General features: G+C 44.8%; 1 protein-coding gene across 1 annotated transcript in view; it reads right to left on the reverse strand.

Annotated features, from left to right (window-relative positions):
* LOC137323319 (uncharacterized) overlaps nucleotides 1-17,083 on the reverse strand; it is a 175,809-nt gene extending 158,726 nt beyond the window's left edge. Inside the window, exon 1 of the mRNA XM_067986809.1 lies at nucleotides 14,405-17,083. Coding sequence (XP_067842910.1) covers nucleotides 14,654-17,008 — 2,355 coding nt within the window. The 5' untranslated portion in view covers nucleotides 17,009-17,083 and the 3' untranslated portion in view covers nucleotides 14,405-14,653. The remainder of the gene's footprint in view (nucleotides 1-14,404) is intronic.
* Nucleotides 17,084-20,152: the final 3,069 nt, after the last annotated feature.

Consider the following 20,152-nt stretch of genomic DNA (forward strand, 5'->3'; position numbering starts at 1 on the left):
ACCTATTTTCCCATGCTGCTAGCCCATCTTGTAGCCTTTCACAATCCTAGTCACAATTTGCCTCATCCCTACTTTAGTGTCATCAACAAATTTTACTATTGTTCTCCCAATTCCTACGTCCCGCTCATTTTTCTATATAGCAAATAAGAACAACCTCAACACAGACCTTGTGGAACACCATTTAACACACCTTTCCAGTCCAAGAAATTTCTTTTTAGCCATCCTTTGTTTTTTATCTTCCAACCATCTCTATTCAAGTGGCAATATTCCCCTTAATTCCATATGCCCTTATCTTTGCTAAAAGTCTCTTATGTTGTATCTTATAAATCAATTTTGAAAATTCATGTATACCACATCCACTGCATTACCTTTATCTGTCCTTCTGTTACTTCTTCAAAGAATTCTCAAGTTGGTCAAGCACGATCTACCTTTTAGAAATTGGTGCTTACTGTCCCTGATTAATTCATGTTTCTCTGAATGCTTAGTAACTTCATCCCATATTATAGAACCGCCAATTTTCCACCCCCATCCCAACGTAGCTCAGATGGTGTGTCTTTCACTTGCGCCCAACTTCACCTTCACTGAACCTGCCCATATTTCCTAGTTCAGCTAATTAGTATGTTGTGGGAAAGTGCTGGGTGAGACTGCTGCTTGCGGTTGATTGCTCACTTGGTAGCGGGCAGGAATTCACGTGCTGCTGCAAGCCTTAAAGGTCTTCAGCAGTTTAAAGAGGAAATTACAGTTTTGAACATTGACTGGGGAAGAAAGCTAAACAGATAAGGACATATCTGACAGCAGTCTGGGGAGAATTGGGATGCCCACCTCTGATGTGGAAACCACAAAGACCTTGCTGCAGCAAATGCAGCTCAGGAAGGACTTCCTCCTTCTCCTAGATGGCTGTCAGCTGAGCAAGGCAGTGGAGCGGAGAGCTTGGCAGAAGGTGACAGGTTTGACCAATGCAAAGGGTGCTGTGTAAAGGATATGAGTCCAGTGTTGTAAGAAATTCAGTGACCTCACCAGGAACTTGGAGTCGATAGAACATTTTGCTTTCCTCCACTCTCCATTCTATTAGGTTATGCAATCACTGGTACGAAGACTTGCATTGACCAGCAGCTCAGTGCCAACACTTTGGCAAATGCTGCTTGGCAACAGGTTGTGATGAGGACATGTTGCTAACGCTTTATCTCTTTCTGTGTCTGCGGATAGGGCAAAAGATACTGCCTCAGTGTCTCTTTGTGAATTAGGATCCCTCAGGCTTTGGGCAGGTGGCCTGGCTGCCTGTCCAGAAGCATCCGTTAAAATTGGAAACATTGGGATCCAAGTAGTTTTTCAGCGGAGAAGCAACCTGGGGTATTTTAATTGCTCACCCACCCAATTTCCACTGCACGGGTAACATCACCCCCCACCCCCCACCACCCCCCCCCACCACCACCTCAAACCTCCCTCCCCCACTCCATGTCTAACACACACTGAACTCCCAATTAGAAATAAAACGGAACTTGATAACTATTACCCCTCTTGAACTCCTATCACTTCAGAATCAATTTTTGATCTGCTGAAGATTACAGACAAGTACATATACAGGAGTATTATATCTTTGTGAGCAAGAGTGCTTTATTTCTTATTAAAACTTTGTTAGGAAAGATGTAAAAAAGCATAGATTTGTTGACAACTCTCATACATTATTGAAACCAAATCACTCCACATGCATGTTATACTTCATGGGACATTGAGCTTGAACATAGACACTCATGACATAAGTTTTCAGTGTCTGAACAATGTTAGAGCATTTTAGAGTAAGTAAAAGGCATCTTATCGGTTGGTTTTGTATACCCTATCAAAGACGAGGATAGATATTGTCTGTTGCATGGAGCAAATTAAAGCGCTCCCATCCAAGAACATCCATCAAAGATAAGAGATCTATTTATTCTGCGTGAAGTTGTTCTCTCTAATGAAATACTGAAAAACCGTATTCCTTTTTTGTATTTTGGGGATAACTATACTCAATATTGGATTAGGTATTAATTGTAAAAAATATGTATTATTTGCACACAAACTGAATTTCAAATGTTGCTTCAGAGTCTTGTGATTTTCAGAGAATTTTTGAAGTCAGAGGTTCTTTATAACAGCCACCCCTTGCTGAAATTATATAATGCCACAAACTTTAAAAGCAATTCAATGCCTGCCAAAGCTGATTGGGTGAGAACAGGCTATGTATGCACAGTACATGCCTGCCTCTTTGTAAATTCAAAGCAGATTTCCAGTTGGTGAACTCCCTGTATTTTGACAAAATTATGTGCTATTATCTAGGTTCCAACATTTCCTCTGACACAGCTCAGTGAAATGAAGAGAATGACTTCATCTTCACTATGAAAATATTATAAAATGTTATGAATTAAAATAAATATTAGATATTTCCTACACAAATTGTCTCTCACTGCACATCTGCAGCAAAAAATTAAGCGAACTCAAGGAATGATTATTTTTAATTAGGCAGCTCATAGAGTAATGGAGTGTGTTGTATGACAGATGGTGATGGGATTGCTATTTCTCAAAAACCTGTGCAGTTAGGAAATTTACAGACTTCACTAATAAACAATGTGTGAAAGATTTAATTGGGGGTAAAAAAGGAGAGCATCATCAACAATCGCATTCAATTTCTTTTTAAACTATTAAAAGTCTTGTAATAATACCAATTTGAACTCATATTAGGAGTGCAAAGTATTTTTGCTGGTGAAAATCTAGTGAAGCAATCTATTCGAGTGCTTTGGACTGACATAGCTCTCAGTGTGCCGTACAGAATAGAGGTGCCTGCAGCATCGTAGCTTTTTATTGGTTTCTCTTTAAAGCAGAGAAAATCAAACACTCTGGCAGGATCATAATGATAAATTATAGTCCATCGTTAAATTGTCTAAACTATTCTCTGATATTGTGTGATGATTCTTTAGAATATATCACAATAATACATAATAAGGCCAACATATTTCAATGTGTATTGTACATGGATAAACAAAGCAGAAAAGTGCACAAAGCGTGACATACAATTGCATATTATTTCATCTTTTATGGGCCTTCACGTACAAACTGTGCGTTATATTTTATTGAGCAAATGTATTTGTTAATATCAGAGCCCACCTCAGAGCACTCTTAAAAACAATTTCAGGCCATTTTTGCATTGGTATTCATAATACAGCCCAGGGACACTTACCTCTCTCTTTTGGCCCTTGGCATACTTGCCGTTGCATATGTTTGTGGGCCTCAACTTTGGCATGTTACTGAAGCTTGAATCCAATACCTTTTCTGCAATAGAAGAAAATGAGAGAACACTATTAGGAAGCGGAGGCTATGTCAGCATCCTTAGTGCATGTAAAAGTTTGACTCAGGAACTGCTCGCTATAGCAAAATTAAAATGGAGCCCCACACTATTCGAGGAACTGCAGGCAGAATCCTGCATCCCATTACATCACAGTATCATATACTGGAGTATTCCTGAATGAACCGCAAGGCAAACCAGTCAACAAAAAAAACCTTCCAATTATATAGTGCCTTTAATGTAGAAAATTTTCCCAACACATTTCACAGAAGCATAATCAAAAAATGGACATTGAGCCAAAGAAGGAAATATTAGGAGCAGTGACTAAAAGCTTGGTCACAGAGGTGGATCTTAAGGAGGGCCTTAAAGGAGGAGATGGAGGTGGCGAGGTGGAGAGGCTTAGGGAAAGAATTTCTGACGTAGGGCCTACACGGCTAAAGGAGCGGTCGCCAATGATGTGTCAAAGGGAGGGGAGGATACACAAGAGGCCAGAGTCAGAGGAACGGAAAGTTTGGGGGTGGAGGGAGATTGAGGCCATGGAGGAATTTAAACGTGAGGATGTGAATTTTAAATTTGAAGCACTGGGGAACCGGCGGCCAATGTAGGTCAGCGAGGACAGGAGTGATAGGTGAGTGGGACTTGGTGTGGGGTAGGATACTGACAGCAGAGCTTTGGATGAGCTGAGTTTTACTAAGGGCAGGGGATGGGAGCCCATCAGGAGAACATTGAAACAGTTGAGTCAGGAGGTGAAAAACCGATGTATGAGGGGAGAAATTATTGTTGGCGATGTTTGGATGAGTTAACATATCTGCTAAAATAGTAGAGCAATGAATTTGGTATGTGTGTTAAATGTTTGTATATTAACATTGCACCAGTAATTTCTACTCAATAGTGACTGTTTTTTTTGCCATTCACTTATGAATAGCTATAGGCTCTAGCCTCCTAAGCCATACCGAAACTGGCAATGAGAGAAGAAAATGAAAAAAATTAAATAGGGAAATTAAATAAAGAAGGTTCACTCGGTTAATCCCGGGGATGAGGGGGCGGACATATGAGGAGAGGTTGAGTAGATTGGGACTCTACTCATTGGAGTTCAGAAGAATGAGAGGCGATCTTATTGAAACATATAAGATTGTGAAGGGGCTTGATCGGGTGGATGCAGTAAGGATGTTCCCAAAGATGGGTGAAACTAGAACTAGGGGGCATAATCTTAGAATAAGGGGCTGCTCTTTCAAAACTGAGATGAGGAGAAACTTCTTCACTCAGAGGGTGGTAGGTCTGTGGAATTTGCTGCCCCAGGAAGCTGTGGAAGCTACATCATTAGATAAATTTAAAACAGAAATAGACAGTTTTCTAGAAGTAAAGGGAATTAGGGGTTATGGGGAGCGGGCAGGAAATTGGACATGAAGCTGAGTTCGGATCGGTCAATGCCCTGTGGGTGGCGGAGAGGGCCCAGGGGCTGTGTGGCCGGGTCCTGCTCCTACTTCTTGTGTTCTTTAGATTTGTGGTTGGGATCAGATCAGCCATGATCTTATTGAATGGCGGAGCAGGCTCGAGGGGCCGATTGGCCTACTCCTGCTCCAATTTCTTATGTTCTTATGTTCTTATACTACTTATGAATGCAAAAAATGTATTTAAAATATTTAAGAGATCAAATTTCCTGCCCTCCTCAAACCATAATAACTCATTTATCAAATCACTCTATGGCCAGAGGTCAAGGTTTATTAGTGCTTCAAATAATTTGATTTTAGCAAAACAAAAGTGCTGACAAATGTTTTTTTAATATTTATGTGGAATAAATTCCCTCTTTGTTTTTAGTATTCCAGCAAACATTTGGAGGAGATGTTAAGTCCAAATCACACGAAAGATAATTTTTTCCTTTCACAATCAAGAATTAACCAAGTAGCTCAAAGTTTAAAGATTCCCCTTTCACCGCAGAGATTTCTCTGTCTTCCTAGGTGATATATTTTAACCCTTTACTGAAATGTAGATTCAGAGTATAATCTCCAAGTGTAGTCAGTGTTAATGCAACAAACTATTACTATTAGAATTCTAAGACCATTTCACATACCTTGTCTGAAACAAATACATATACAGAAGTATTATACCTTTAAAATAAGAGTGCTTCCTTTCTCAGTAAAACTTTATCAGAAAGACTTCTTGAATTTTTTTAAAACTTAAATATATTGACCAAACCAGATCTCTCTCCACTTACATTTAGTAGTCCATGTGGCATTGAGTTCAAAGACAGTCACACAAGGATTCAGTATCCAAACAGGTTGAGAACATAAGAATAAATAAGAGGTCCTTTAACAGGTTGGTTTTGTGTACAACAAAAGAGTTCAAACACCTGATAACAAGATCAAAAGCAAAATACTGCGGATGTTGGAAATCTGAAATAAAAACAAAAATGCAGGAAATACTCAGCAAGTCTGACAGCATCCATGGAGAAAGAAACAGAGTTAACGTTTCAGGTCGATGACCCTTCGTCAAAACTGGAAGAAGTTAAAGATTTAACAGTTTTGAAGCAAGTACGGAGCCAGGCAAAGGTGGAGGGCAGGTAGGGGAGGGGAGGAAAGAACAAAAGGGAAGGTCTGTGATAGGGTGGAGGTCAGGAGTGATTAAATAGAATCATAGAATCATAGAAAATTTACGACACAGAAGGAGGCCATTCGGCCCATCGTGTCCGCGCCGGCTGAGAAACAAGCCACCCAGCCTAATCCCACTTTCCCGCATTTAGTCCGTAGCCCTGCAGGTCACGGCTCTTCAGGTGCACATCGGGGTATTTTTTAAATGAGTTGAGGGTTTCTGCCTCTACCACCCTCTCAGGCAGTGAGTTCCAGACCCCCACCACCCTCTGGGTGAAAAAAACTTTCCTCATTTCCGCTCTAATCCTTCCACCAATCACTTTAAATCTATGCCCCCTAGTTATTGACCCCTCCACCAAGGGAAATAGGTCCTTCCTATCCACTCTATCTAGGCCCCTCATAATTTTGTACACCTCAATCAAATCACCCCTCAGTTTCCTCTGTTCCAAACAAAACAACCCCAGCCTATCCAATCTATCATCATAGTTAAAATTCTCCAGTCATGCCATCCTCATAAATCTCCTCTGCACCCTCTCTAGTGCAATTACACCCTTCCTGTAATGTGGAGACCAGTACTGTGCGCAGTACTCAAACTCGTGTTTTATACAGTTCCAGCATAACATCCCTGCTTTTATATTCTATGCCTTGGCTAATAAAGGAAAGCATTCCATATGCCTTCTTAACCACCTTATCTACCTGTCCTGCTACCTTCAGGGATCTGTGGACATACACTCCAAGGTCCCTCACTTCCTCTACACCCCTCAGTATCCTCCCATTTATTGTGTATTCCCTTGCCTTCTTTGCTCTCTCCAAATGCACACCTCTCCGGATTGAACTCCATTTGCCACTTTTCTGTCCATCTGACCAGTCCATTGATATCTTCCTACACTCTATAGCTTTCCTCCTCACTATCAACCACACAGCCTATCTTCGTGTCATCCACAAATTTCTTTTCATGCCCCCTACGTTTAAGTCCAAATCGTTAATGTATATCACAAAAAGCAAACGACCTAGTACCAAGCCCTGCGGCACCCCACTGGAAACAGCCTTCCAGTCGCAAAAACACCCGTCGACCATTACCCTTTGCTTCCTGCCACTGAGCCAATTTTGGATCCAATTTGCCACATTCCCTTGGATCCCATGGGCCTTTACTTTTTTGACCAATCTGCCATGTGGGACCTTGTCAAAAGCCTTACTAAAATCCATGTAGACTACATCAATTGCACTACCCTCATCGATCCTCCTTCTCACCTCCTCGAAAAATTCAATCAAGTTAGTCAGACACGACCTCCCCTTAACAAATCCATGCTGACTGCCCTTGATTAGTCTATGCCTTTCTAAGTGACAGTTTATCCTGTCCCTCAGAATTGATTCCAATAATTTGCCCACCTCCGAGGTTAGGCTGACTGGCCTGTAATTACTCAGTCTATCCTTCGCTCCCTTTTTAAACAACGGTACGTTAGTAGTCCTCCAATCCTCCGGCACTACACCTGTACCCAGTGAAGTTTGGAAAATGACAAAAGGGATGATGGTGAAAGGCAAGGAGGGCAGTAATGAGACAAGTAAAGAAACAAAAGGTGGGTCTAGAGGAGGTGTAAATGGCAACAGCAGAACCATTACCAGCACCTGCTGTCCGAAAAAATGGGAGCAGTGGTTATGATCTGAAATTATTGAAATCAATGTTGAGTCCGGAAGGTTGTAAAATGCCTAATCGAAAGATGGGGTGCTGTTCCTCGAGCTTCCACTGAGCTTCATTGGAACAGTGTAGGAGGCTGAGAACAGAGAGGTCAGCGTGTGAGCGGGATGGAGAATTAAAATGGAAAGCGACCGGAAGGTCAGGGTCACGCAGACTGAATGGAGGTGTTCAGCAAAATGGTCACCGAATCTGCTTTTGGTCTCCCAAATATAGAGGAGACCACATTATGAGCAGCGGATACAGTATACTAAATTGAAAGAAGTACAAGTAAATCACTGTTTCACCTGGAAGGAGAGTTTGCGGCCCTGGACGGCGAGAAGGGAGGAGGTGATGGGGCAGGTGTAGCATCTCCTGCGCTTGCACGGGAAGGTGCATGGGAAAGAGGGTGGGTTTTGGGTGTGATGGAAGAGTGGACCAGGGTGCCATGGAGGGAACGGTCCCTTTGGAATGCTGAAAGGGGAGGGGAGGGGAAGGTGTTTTTGGTGGTGGCATTGGCATGGAGGTCGCAGAAATGGCGGAGGATGATACATTGAATGTGGAGGCTGGTGGGGTGGAAGGTGAGGACAAGGGGGACCCTATCATGGTTCTGGGAGGGAGGGGAAGGGGTGATAACAAGAACTAGATTATTGGCCTTCACCAGTTTGAAACTGGTTAAACTGTAAGTGAAATCCAAATAAAATTACAGCATAAATTTGTGTTAGGAACTTTCACAGATTACCTGTTCAATGTTAATATACAAATAGTCCAAAGTGCACCTTAAATTAACTAATAAAATAAGTTGTTAAAAGTTGAAATAAATAAGGCTATTCAATAAATGTATTACAATTGTTCTCATTCAGGTGCGCATCTTGCAAGATGCTGAACTGTATATTTGTTCCAGTCCATTGACGTTTTGGCATACAACAGGGATGATGCAGAAATAGAATGTTTATAAAATCTCTGATATAAACTCCACATATAGTGCTAGCAAAACTCGTACGATAGACACTTCAGGAGCTACAAAACATTCATTTCCATATTGGGACTATTAGCTGTCACTAAAGTTCACTAATTCAATACTTTTTAACAGACCCAGCATGTTTCGCAATAACATTCCCTTCCTGGCCCCCATGCTAGCTGACATTGTAAATGGTTTGCTCTCCTTCCTTTCAAAACAACTGTCATCCCCCTAATCCTCAAAAAAAACATTCTCATCCCCTCTATCCTTGCAAACTACAGCCCCATCTCTAGCCACCCTTTCATCTCCAAAGTCCTTGAACGTGTTGTCACCTCCCAAATCCATGTCCATCTTTCCCACAACTCTACAACTGAATCTTTCCATTCAGGTTTCTGACCCTGCCAAAGCATTAAAACAGCCCTAATCAAAGTCATAAATGACATCCTCTGTGACTGTGGTTCATTATTCCTCCTTGATCTCACTGCAGCCTTTGACACAGTCGACCACACCACCCCTTCTCCAAAGTCTCTCCTCCATTGTCCAACTCAGCAGTACAGACCTCACTTGGTTCTATTCTTACCTACCAGAGTATCTCCAGCAATAACTTCTCTTTCCATCCCAGCACCATTACCTATGAAGTCCTCCAAGGATCTATCCTTAGCCTCCTCCTCTTCCTCATCCACATGTTGCCTCTTGGCAACATCATCCAAAAACATGGGGTCACATTCCACATGTATGCTGACAACACCCAGCTCTACCTCTCAACTGCCTTATGTTAGCAGACTGCTTGTCCAACTTCCAGTGTGGATGAGTTGAAATTTCCTCCAATTAAACACTGGGAAGACCGAAGCCATCATCTTTGGCCCCCGCGACAAACTCCATACCCTCGCCACTGATTCCATCCCACTCCCTAACCATAGGCTCAGGTTGAATCAGACTGTTCGCAACTTCAACACCTTATTTGACCTGGAGCTGAACTTCTGACTCCATACCTTTCCATCATAAAGGCCACCTACTTGCAACTCCATAACATTACCCGCCTCTGCCCTTGCCCCAGCCCATCTGCTCCTGAAACCTTCATCCATCCTTTATCACCATCAGACTGAACTATTCCAATGCTCTACTGGCCGGCCTTCCATCGCCCACCCTCCATAAACATCAGCTCATCTAAAGCTCTGCTACCCATATCCTATCCGACACCAAGTCCCATCAATCCTGTCCTTGTTGATCTACATTGGCTCCAGGTCTCCCAATGCCTCAAATTTAAAATTCTTATGTATAAATCTCTTCATGGCCTTGTCCATCTCTGTCTCTATAACCTCCTCCAGCCCTACAACCCTCCAAGAACTCTGTATTCCTCCGATTCTGGATTCTTGAGCATCCCCCCTCCCTTTGCTCATCCACTAACAGCCATGCCTTCATCGGTCTAGGTCCTACACTCTGGATTTCCCTCTTTGAACGTCTCTACCTCTCCACATCCCTCTCCTCCTTTAGGATCCTCCTTAAAACCGACCTCTTTGACCAAGCTTTTGGTCACCCATTCTAATATTTCCTTCTTTGCTCAATGTTCATATTTGTCTGATTACACTTCTGTTAAGTGCCATGTGATATTTTACTACGTTATAGGCACTATATAAATATAAGTTGTTGTTATGGAATAGACATTTGGAAAAGAATTTTTAGGTTTAGAACTCTTGATAGCAATGAAGCCCTTCTTTCCAAATAATAAAATGTGGTCTGGTAAATAATTTCTGTCACTGTGTAATAGAATATATTAATGGAATTTATTATTGTAAATTGACTGTGCTCTGAGATCTGTAAATTTTTAACTAGGCAGCTTCCACCATCCTGTGGAGATTTAATGCAATGACACAACCAAAGCCTTGTTCATTAGATGCGTGTACAGTATTAACTGTTGTCAGATTCCAAAATGTAGCTCCACGCCGCTTTAGACATGGACACCTTGATCAGGATAGCTTAAATTATTCTTGGATCTTTTTCTTCTTAGCAATTTTTCTACACCAGTTTTCTTCATTGTTTCTCCTCTGCTAACAATATTGATTCCTTATTTAGGTACGATTCCTCAGGTGTCAATTACCCTCTGATACCTTGCCCAGGTGGCCCTTTTGGGGAGTCCTGATGGTGAGCACTGTCAGGCTATTTGACTGTGGGAGCATCATAGCAAAGCCTGATCTCGTCTTCATATGTACAAAGATTTCCTCTGTGCATTAGTTGCAGCAAAATTGTTATTTTCAAAACAGGAGATATCAGCTACTGTGTAAGTGCTTTATAGATTTAGAGGGAATGCTGTCATAGTGGTTTTGGAACCACTGCACTTCATATGCGCAGCACATTAGTAGTGTAATGACCTGACCTCACATAAGTTCATGTGTTCATGTCATTTGAATGATTAGAATACGTTCTCTGAACATATTGGCCAACATTTAGGGACCATGCTGATGCAAGAGGAAGGAAATCTGGTGCTACCGAGAACTCAAATATTGTTGTACGGGCTGCTTGGAAAATTTAACGGATGTGGACACTTAAAGGTAGGTGGATGCATAGGGTGGAAAATTCTTTCAGTGTTTTGAAAACCTAAAAATAGTTTTAAAATATTTGACAGCTTTTTCAAAGGCTCTAAAAGGGGAAAAAAGTGGGAAGCCAAAAGCAAGGGAAGGCAATCTCAATATACAGGCATGAAATATGGTGTGTGGGCAAGTGGCAGAGTGGCACAGAACCTGTTTGATAGGTGATGAAGTGGACATCTGCTGCACAAGATGAGTGTATGGTGAGTTGCTCTGTTTGGCATTCAGGACACTGTCTTCATGAGATATCAGTGCACCATGCTTGGCAGGAGGTGGTGGCCAGGCTTAACACTGTGTTTAATACCTACAGGTCCCAGGAACAGATGCGGGAGACGACAGAATACTTTAAGGAACCTGGCAAGGTAAGGTTACCCAACAGTACCATGTGCCAGGCAGATGTCCCAAGATTGCGCATTGCAAAATATTACCCATCAACCTGCTCCACATTTACTGCTTGCCTGGTCCAACCCATCACTCAACCTTACTGCTCTTTCATTGTGTATCATGATCACCGTACTTAAGCAAGGCACACAATTAAACTGCAATTTACAATTGAAGGCCTTGCTACACTCAGATTTGGTGGTACAATGCATTATATATATAAGCCTGGAAATTACAGTTGACACTATTAGCAGATTAACTTTTAGCGGTAAATTTTATCATTTAATGCTCCTGATGCAAGCTTCATGCAACAGAAGTATATATAATCAGGAATTGAGATGTGGACATCGGTATATTCAACTAGTTGCCTGCACAATTTTCCATCCATTCATTTTGCTCTAGTAGGAGCACCAATCATAAAATTTAACTGTTCATGCATTCATATAACATTCCTCTATCCACGATTATAACAGAGACATTGGGGATGATTTTTTTCACCAAGCCAGGTGTGGAACCCGGAAGCGAATTGAGTGCATTGCAATCTACGATCGCAACTCAATTGAAAGTAAGTATTTGAGCTTCCGGGTTTCCCATGCACCCAGGCAGCCAGGTTGATAGGCTGGTTCCCTGTCGGCAGTGAAAGCAGCCACGAATCGGGGGGTGGGTGGGGGGGGGGGGAGGAGGGAGAGAGAGATCATCGAGCTTGGAAAAAATCGGGGGGTGGGGGGGAAAGTGGACGACAAGGGAGGGGAGTGGTCAGCCATCATCAGAGGTCGGGGTGGGGGGGGGGTCAGCCATCATCGATTGGGAGGGGGGTCAACCCAGCAATGCAGATCCAGGGAAGGGTGGGGTCAGCCAGCAATGCAGATTGGTGGGGGAGGGGTCAGACCGCAACGCAGATCGGGGGGGGGGGATTAGCCATCCTCAGAGTTCGTGCGGGGGGGGGTCAGCCAGCAACTCAGAACGGAAGGAGGGTCAGCCATTGTCGGAGATTGAGGGGGGGGGTGGGTCAGCCATCCTCGGAGATCAGGGTGGGGGGGTCAACCAGCAACGTAGATCCGGAGGAGGGGTGGTCAACCAGCAATGCAGATCGGTGGGGGGGGAGGACAGCCAGCAACGCAGATCGGGATGGGGGGGTCAGCCACCAGAAGTTAACCCCACCCACATCCCGGTCCATTAATACAAAGCAGATCAGGGAGGAGGGTGACTTTAACAGAAATAAAATTGCTTTGCCAGATCCTACGCACATCAGTCAGTCTCTGCTTCCTTAATAGTGAGACAGAGATGGAGCACAGAAAACAGAAGGGGGAATGAAATAAGAAAAATTTTCAGTGCAGCAAAATAAGGTTGAGTCACAAAATGCAATGCAAATTCATTTTTCCCACAATACAAAATGTAAGACAATTAATTCAGTCCAAAGTCCCTAAATGTCATTGTTGCATCCTGAATGGATTTCTCACAATTCTGTTGCAGTTCCTCTCTCAAAGCTATACAAGCTATTTTCAAAACAATCACAGACTTGAACATAATGGCTTATGCATGAGAGGGTAGATAAGTGGATAACATAACCCTGAAGGACCTTTCCGGACACATTATATTGTGGCCAGGAATTTCCTGGAAAGTTTCGGCATAACTACAGTGTAAGAGCAGAGTTGCGTGTTTTTACCAAGGAAATTCTCATGTAAATGACTTACACCTGTTTTACACCAAAACATCGCTACATGCAAATTTCCTCGAGCATTTGCGCCTGAGTTACATCTGCCGAAACCCTAGTAAATTGATTGATATAACTCACTCCAATGCAAAAGACCAAAGAGCACAAATTTCCTGCATTTCAGCCAGTTCTGAACGGGGATAGATTTAAGGCCAAAATTTTAGGCACTGCAGGACCTGAAGTCACTATTTCTGGGGTTTTAAAGCAATTTTTTGTATTTTTCCTTACTGAGATCTGCCTGTACTTTTTATATCTTTGAATGCTTTTTTATGGCATCAGAATCTGTTACATTAAAAAGAGAAAAGCTTCCACAATTGCATTTTCTTAAACATGCTTTGCTTAATGTGCATAAATGATGGTGTAGTGGCTTCAAACTAGGGCTGTCAATTAATTGCAGTTAACTTCTGTGATTAACACATTAAAACTATTGTTGATTCACTTTTTAAATGTGCATTATTCGTGGAAGTTAACCCCACCCACATCCCGGTCCATTAATACAAAGTCCGCCACTCCCAGCTTGGTAGCTTTCACAGCCCATGCCAGGCTTTGCTGCCAGCTTCTTTGTATCAATTCTCAGAGGCTTCCTCACAATGTAACATGAATTGTCAGGTAACAATTATTATTGGGCCGGACCTTGCTGGAAAAATAACGGCGTATTAACAACGCACGCCGTTATCAATGTGCAAATCGGCCAGCAAATTCAGGGGATTAAGAGATACGCCATGAATTGCGAATCTCCAGAACGTGCTGGTCAATTTACACCGCTCCACCGTTTGTTTCGTACAAATGCCATCTTGCCCTTAGCCTCCCCGTTGTTTTTAAAAACTTGCTGGATTTGCACATTAATTGCCCATTAAACGTGCCACAGAAAGTTAAGTCTGGTAATTAAGAGCTTAAGTACCTTTTTAACAACATCATAATTGTTAATCCATTGCCATTCAACCTCTCCGGCACAGAAAGGGAACAATTTAAACTGTTGAATCTTATTCCTGTATGTAGTAAATTGTTAGAGATTTTAAAAATATCAATTTTAAATTTTTTTTCTTACTTTTCCTTTATGTCTCTTTTTTATCTCTCTCTCTTAATCCAATCTTTCTTTCCCTCTCTTTGGGAGTGATTTTACTAAACAATTTTACAACACCAAGTTATAGTCCAGCAATTTTATTTTAAATTCACAAGCTTTCGGAGACTTCCTCCTTCCTCAGGTAAATGTTCAGGAGCTCCTTGAAGCCTACGCATTTATACATATAGAACAATACATGGTGTTTACAGAATGCCCCTGCAACTGCCCGTTGCCAAGGCAATCACCGTGTTCAGACAGAGAGGTGTCACCTGCAGAACCCCCGAATACACATTCAACAAAAAAACAAACAGGAAAAAAAACAGAGAGAGGTAGAAACATCCGGAAGGCAGAGAAAGCCAGCAAATGACCCATTATATTAAAAACAGATAACATTTGTTCGCTGGTGGGGTAACGTGTAGCATGACATGAACCCAAGATCCCGGTTGAGGCCGTCCTCATGGGTGCGGAACTTGGCTATCAATTTCTGCTCGACGATTTTGCGTTGTCGTGTGTCTCGAAGGCCGCCTTGGAGTACGCTTACCCGAAGGTCGGTGGATGAATGTCCATGACTGCTGAAGTGTTCCCCGACTGGGAGGGAACCCTCCTGTTTGGCGATTGTTGCGCGGTGTCCGTTCATCCGTTGTCGCAGCGTCTGCATGGTCTCGCCAATGTACCATGCTCTGGGGCATCCTTTCCTGCAACGTATGAGGTAGACAACGTTGGCCGAGTCACAGGAGTGTGAACCATGCACCTGGTGGGTGGTGTCCTCTCGTGTGATGGTGGTATCTGTGTCGATGATCTGGCATGTCTTGCAGAGGTTACCGTGGCAGGGTTGTGTGGTGTCGTGGACGCTGTTCTCTTGAAAGCTAGGTAATTTGCTGCGAACAATGGTCTGTTTGAGGTTGGGTGGCTGTTTAAAGGCGAGTAGTGGAGGTGTGGGGATGGCCATAGCGAGGTGTTTGTCCTCATTGATGACATGTTGAAGGCTGCGGAGAACATGGCGTAGTTTCTCCGCTCCGGGGAAGTACTGGACGACAAAGGGTACTCTGTTGGTTGCGTCCCGTGTTAGTCTCCTGAGGAGGTCTATGCGATTTTTTGCTGTGGCCCGTCGGAACTGTCGATCGATGAGTCGAGCGTCATATCCCGTTCTTACTAGGGCGTCTTTCAGCGTCTGTAGGTGTCCATCGCGTTCCTCCTCGTCTGAGCAGACCCTGTGTATTCGCAGGGCCTGTCCATAGGGGATGGCCTCTTTGACGTGGTTAGGGTGGAAGCTGGAAAAGTGGAGCATCGTGAGGTTGTCCGTGGGCTTGCGGTAGAGTGAGGTGCTGAGGTGCCCGTCTTTGATGGAGATTTGTGTGTCCAAGAAAGAAACTGATTCTGAGGAGTAGTCCATGGTGAGCTTGATGGTGGGATGGAACTTGTTGATGTTATCGTGTAGTCTCTTTAGTGATTCCTTGCCGTGGGTCCATAGAAAGAAAATGTCGTCGATGTATCTGGTGTATAGTGTTGGTTGGAGGTCTTGTGCAGTGAAGAAGTCCTGCTCGAACTTGTGCATGAAAATGTTGGCGTATTGGGGTGCGAATTTGGTCCCCATGGCTGTTCCGTGTGTTTGGGTAAAGAACTGGTTATCGAAGGTGAAGACATTGTGATCCAGGATGAAGCGGATGAGTTGTAGGATGGCTTCCGGAGATTGGCTGTTGTTGGTGTTGAGTATTGATGCTGTCGCAGCGATGCCGTCATCGTGGGGGATACTGGTGTATAGTGCCGAGACGTCCATCGTGGTGAGAAGTGTTCCTGGTTCAACTGGTCCGTGGGTACTGAGTTTTTGTAGGAAGTCTGTAGTGTCGCGACAGAAGCTGGGGGTTCCCTGTACGATGGGTTTCAGGATGCCCTCGATGTATCCAGAGAGGTTCTCACACAGGGTTCCGTTGCCTGATACGATGGGACGTCCGGGTGTGTTGGCTTTGTGTATCTTTGGGAGGCAGTAGAAGTCTCCCACGCGGGGATTACGTGGGATGAGAGTGCGTAGGATGCTTTGAAGGTCTGGATCGAAGGTCTTGATCAGTTTGTTGAGCTGGTGGGTGTGTTCTTTGGTCGGATCTGCGGGTAACCGTCTGTAGTGTTCCTGGTTGTCCAGTTGTCGGTATGCTTCTTTGCAATAGTCTGTTCTGTTCTGTATGACTATGGCTCCTCCTTTGTCCGCTGGTTTGATGACGATGTTGCGGTTGGTCTTGAGAGCGTTGATGGCGTTGCGTTGTGCTCGGGTGACATTCTGGACTGTCTTCTGAGTGCGGCTGATGAATCTGGCATTGACGCATTTCCTGACAGCTTGAGCATACATGTCCAGCTGAGGGCAGCGACCCTCCGGAGGAGTCCAGTTTGACTCTTTCCTCTTCGGTTGCTGTACCGCGGATCCCTCTGTCTGCTGTTCCGGATCGTCGATTGTCTCATTGGGTTCGCTGCTGAAATCTTGGGGTTTGTGGTAGAATTCCCGGAGCCTCATTCTCCTGATGAATTCCTCTGTGTCCGCCGCGAGACTAGTGGGGTCCATTTTGGTAGTGGGGCAGAAATTGAGCCCTCGGCTGAGAACTTCGATTTCGTCTGGTTGAAGGGTGTGGTCGGATAAATTGACAATAGACTTCCCTGTGGTTGCAACCGTGGTACCAGGGGAAGCTTGGTCGATGCTGGTGGTGATGCCGAGTTTCTCAAGCTTCCTGCTCTTGGTTTTCATGTAGGCAGCGTAGTTCCGTTGCCTCGTCTGTTTGGCGGTATAACGTAGCTGGTCTGCTGTGTCCTGAGTACAGGTTGAGAGTATGGACTCTATCTTGGTTTCGAGGTTGTGGCGTCTGCTGTAGAGTTGGTGTATGAGATGGTTGCGGAGTGTGCGAGAGGTACGGCGGCAGAGTCTCTCAGCGTAATCCGAGTTGTATGTGGACTTGAGTGGGTTCGTGATCTGGAGTCCTTTCGGGATCTTGTCTGCTTTCTTGCAGCTCTGTAAAAACTTGATGTCTGTGTCTAAATGCGCGATCTTCTTGGATATCCTTTCCACTGTGAGCCGGCAGTTTGTGGTGTCGATGGTAGTCATGATGTGGAGATGCCGGTGATGGACTGGGGTTGACAATTGTAAACAATTTTACAACACCAAGTTATAGTCCAGCAATTTTATTTTAAATTCACAAGCTTTCGGAGATTTTCTCCTTCCTCAGGCAAATGTTTCAAGAGCTCCTTGAAGCCTACGCATTTATACATATAGAACAATACATGGTGTTTACAGACTGCCCCTGCAACTGCCCGTTGCCAAGGCAATCACCGTGTTCAGACAGAGAGGTGTCACCTGCAGAACCCCCGAATACACATTCAACAAAAAAACAAACAGGAAAAAAAACAGAGAGAGGCAGAAACATCCGGAAGGCAGAGAAAGCCAGCAAATGACCCATTATATTAAAAACAGATAACATTTGTTCGCTGGTGGGGTAACGTGTAGCGTGACATGAACCCAAGATCCCGGTTGAGGCCGTCCTCATGGGTGCGGAACTTGGCTATCAATTTCTGCTCGACGATTTTGCGTTGTCGTGTGTCTCGAAAGCCGCCTTGGAGTACGCTTACCCGAAGGTCGGTGGATGAATGTCCATGACTGCTGAAGTGTTCCCCGACTGGGAGGGAACCCTCCTGTTTGGCGATTGTTGCGCGGTGTCCGTTCATCCGTTGTCGCAGCGTCTGCATGGTCTCGCCAATGTACCATGCTCTGGGGCATCCTTTCCTGCAACGTATGAGGTAGACAACGTTGGCCGAGTCACAGGAGTATGAACCATGCACCTGGTGGGTGGTGTCCTCTCGTGTGATGGTGGTATCTGTGTCGATGATCTGGCATGTCTTGCAGAGGTTACCGTGGCAGGGTTGTGTGGTGTCGTGGACGCTGTTCTCTTGAAAGCTAAGTAATTTGCTGCGAACGATGGTCTGTTTGAGGTTGGGTGGCTGTTTAAAGGCGAGTAGTGGAGGTGTGGGGATGGCCATAGCGAGGTGTTTGTCCTCATTGATGACATGTTGAAGGCTGCGGAGAACATGGCGTAGTTTCTCCGCTCCGGGGAAGTACTGGACGACAAAGGGTACTCTGTTGGTTGCGTCCCGTGTTAGTCTCCTGAGGAGGTCTATGCGATTTTTTGCTGTGGCCCGTCGGAACTGTCGATCGATGAGTCGAGCGTCATATCCCGTTCTTACTAGGGCGTCTTTCAGCGTCTGTAGGTGTCCATCGCGTTCCTCCTCGTCTGAGCAGACCCTGTGTATTCGCAGGGCCTGTCCATAGGGGATGGCCTCTTTGACGTGGTTAGGGTGGAAGCTGGAAAAGTGGAGCATCGTGAGGTTGTCCGTGGGCTTGCGGTAGAGTGAGGTGCTGAGGTGCCCGTCTTTGATGGAGATTCGTGTGTCCAAGAAAGAAACTGATTCTGAGGAGTAGTCCATGGTGAGCTTGATGGTGGGATGGAACTTGTTGATGTTATCGTGTAGTCTCTTTAGTGATTCCTTGCCGTGGGTCCATAGAAAGAAAATGTCGTCGATGTATCTGGTGTATAGTGTTGGTTGGAGGTCTTGTGCAGTGAATTTAGGAGGCAATTGGGTGATTTTAGGAGGCAATTGCGGATGCGTTGGGGGCTCCAAAAATCGTGGCAATCCCGTTCAGGTCCGGAAGCCGGTTCCAACCCGTCGACTTCCGAGTTTCCCAGGGACCCACCTGTGTGCACGTCAGTAACCCGAAAACGGAAGCCCCACTGGCAATTAAAGTCGGCGGGATGACAATTAAAGAGCCAAATGTACCACATTGAGGTACTTAAGGCACTTTACCTGTGACAGATGAAGTACTTAGAACAATTTTTAACATATCTGGGCGGCTTGTCCACCGCTTCTGATTCACGCCGGATCAGGGAACAAGAAACTAAATAAATTAAATAAAAAACCATAGATGGAAGTGAAAACACAAAATGAACCTACCTTTGCACCCTGCTCCGATGTCCAAATCTCCCTCTCTGATGTCCCCCTCTTCACCCCCCACCCGGTGTCCCACTCTTCACCCCCCCCCGATGTCCCCTTCTTCACCCCCCCAATGTCCCCCTCTACCCCCCACTGATGTCCCCCCTTCACCCTCCCCCCCTTCCCCGTGTCCTCCCGATCTTCCCCCGGTCTTCCCCCCCAACCCGGTCTTCCAGTCCAGCACCGGATCTTCCACTCTCCTCCCTCCCCTCCTGTCTTCCATTCCAGCGCCGAATAACGTCTCGCTCTTTCTCTTTCTTGCCCCCCCCCCCCAACCTCGCGTTGCAGCTCCTGGCAGCCGGGCGCGAAACCCGGAGAGGACGTTAATTAGCATCAATAAACATGCGATCGCATCGGAAACGGTAAGTTTTGTTCATGAGGGTTTGCCATGCGCACTTTCACCCCCCCCGCTGCCAACCCGCCACCATTGCAAAATCGCGCCCTTTATTTCTCCTTCTGTACCTGATTTGAATTTACCCACTCTAATTCGCCCTCCTTCTCCGCCATTTCTCTGTTTCTTTCTCAATCCTTAAATCTCGTTGGTTAAGGAGATAGATTGTTGGTCCCACAGTTCACTAAGGTCCCAGTTGCCCCGTTGCCCTCGCCACATCATTATCAGCTCGCACTTTGAGCAAGTTACAGAGCAAAAGATTTTCGAGCTTAAGGGTGCAGAAAAAGTCTAACTAACGGCATGCACCATGAGATTCCCCGCTCCAGCAAGATCCAGCCCATTATCTCTGGCTACCTCAGCCTTGCTTCTCTCTCCTCCACCATGATGATGATGTTGATGATGCTAATGATGACTGGTGGAGAAAGTGCTAGGAGGAAGAGGCTTTAGCATGTGAGGCGAGCA

Source organism: Heptranchias perlo, chromosome 7 (genome assembly GCF_035084215.1).
Source record: "Heptranchias perlo isolate sHepPer1 chromosome 7, sHepPer1.hap1, whole genome shotgun sequence".
Taxonomy (NCBI): Eukaryota; Metazoa; Chordata; class Chondrichthyes; order Hexanchiformes; family Hexanchidae; genus Heptranchias; species Heptranchias perlo.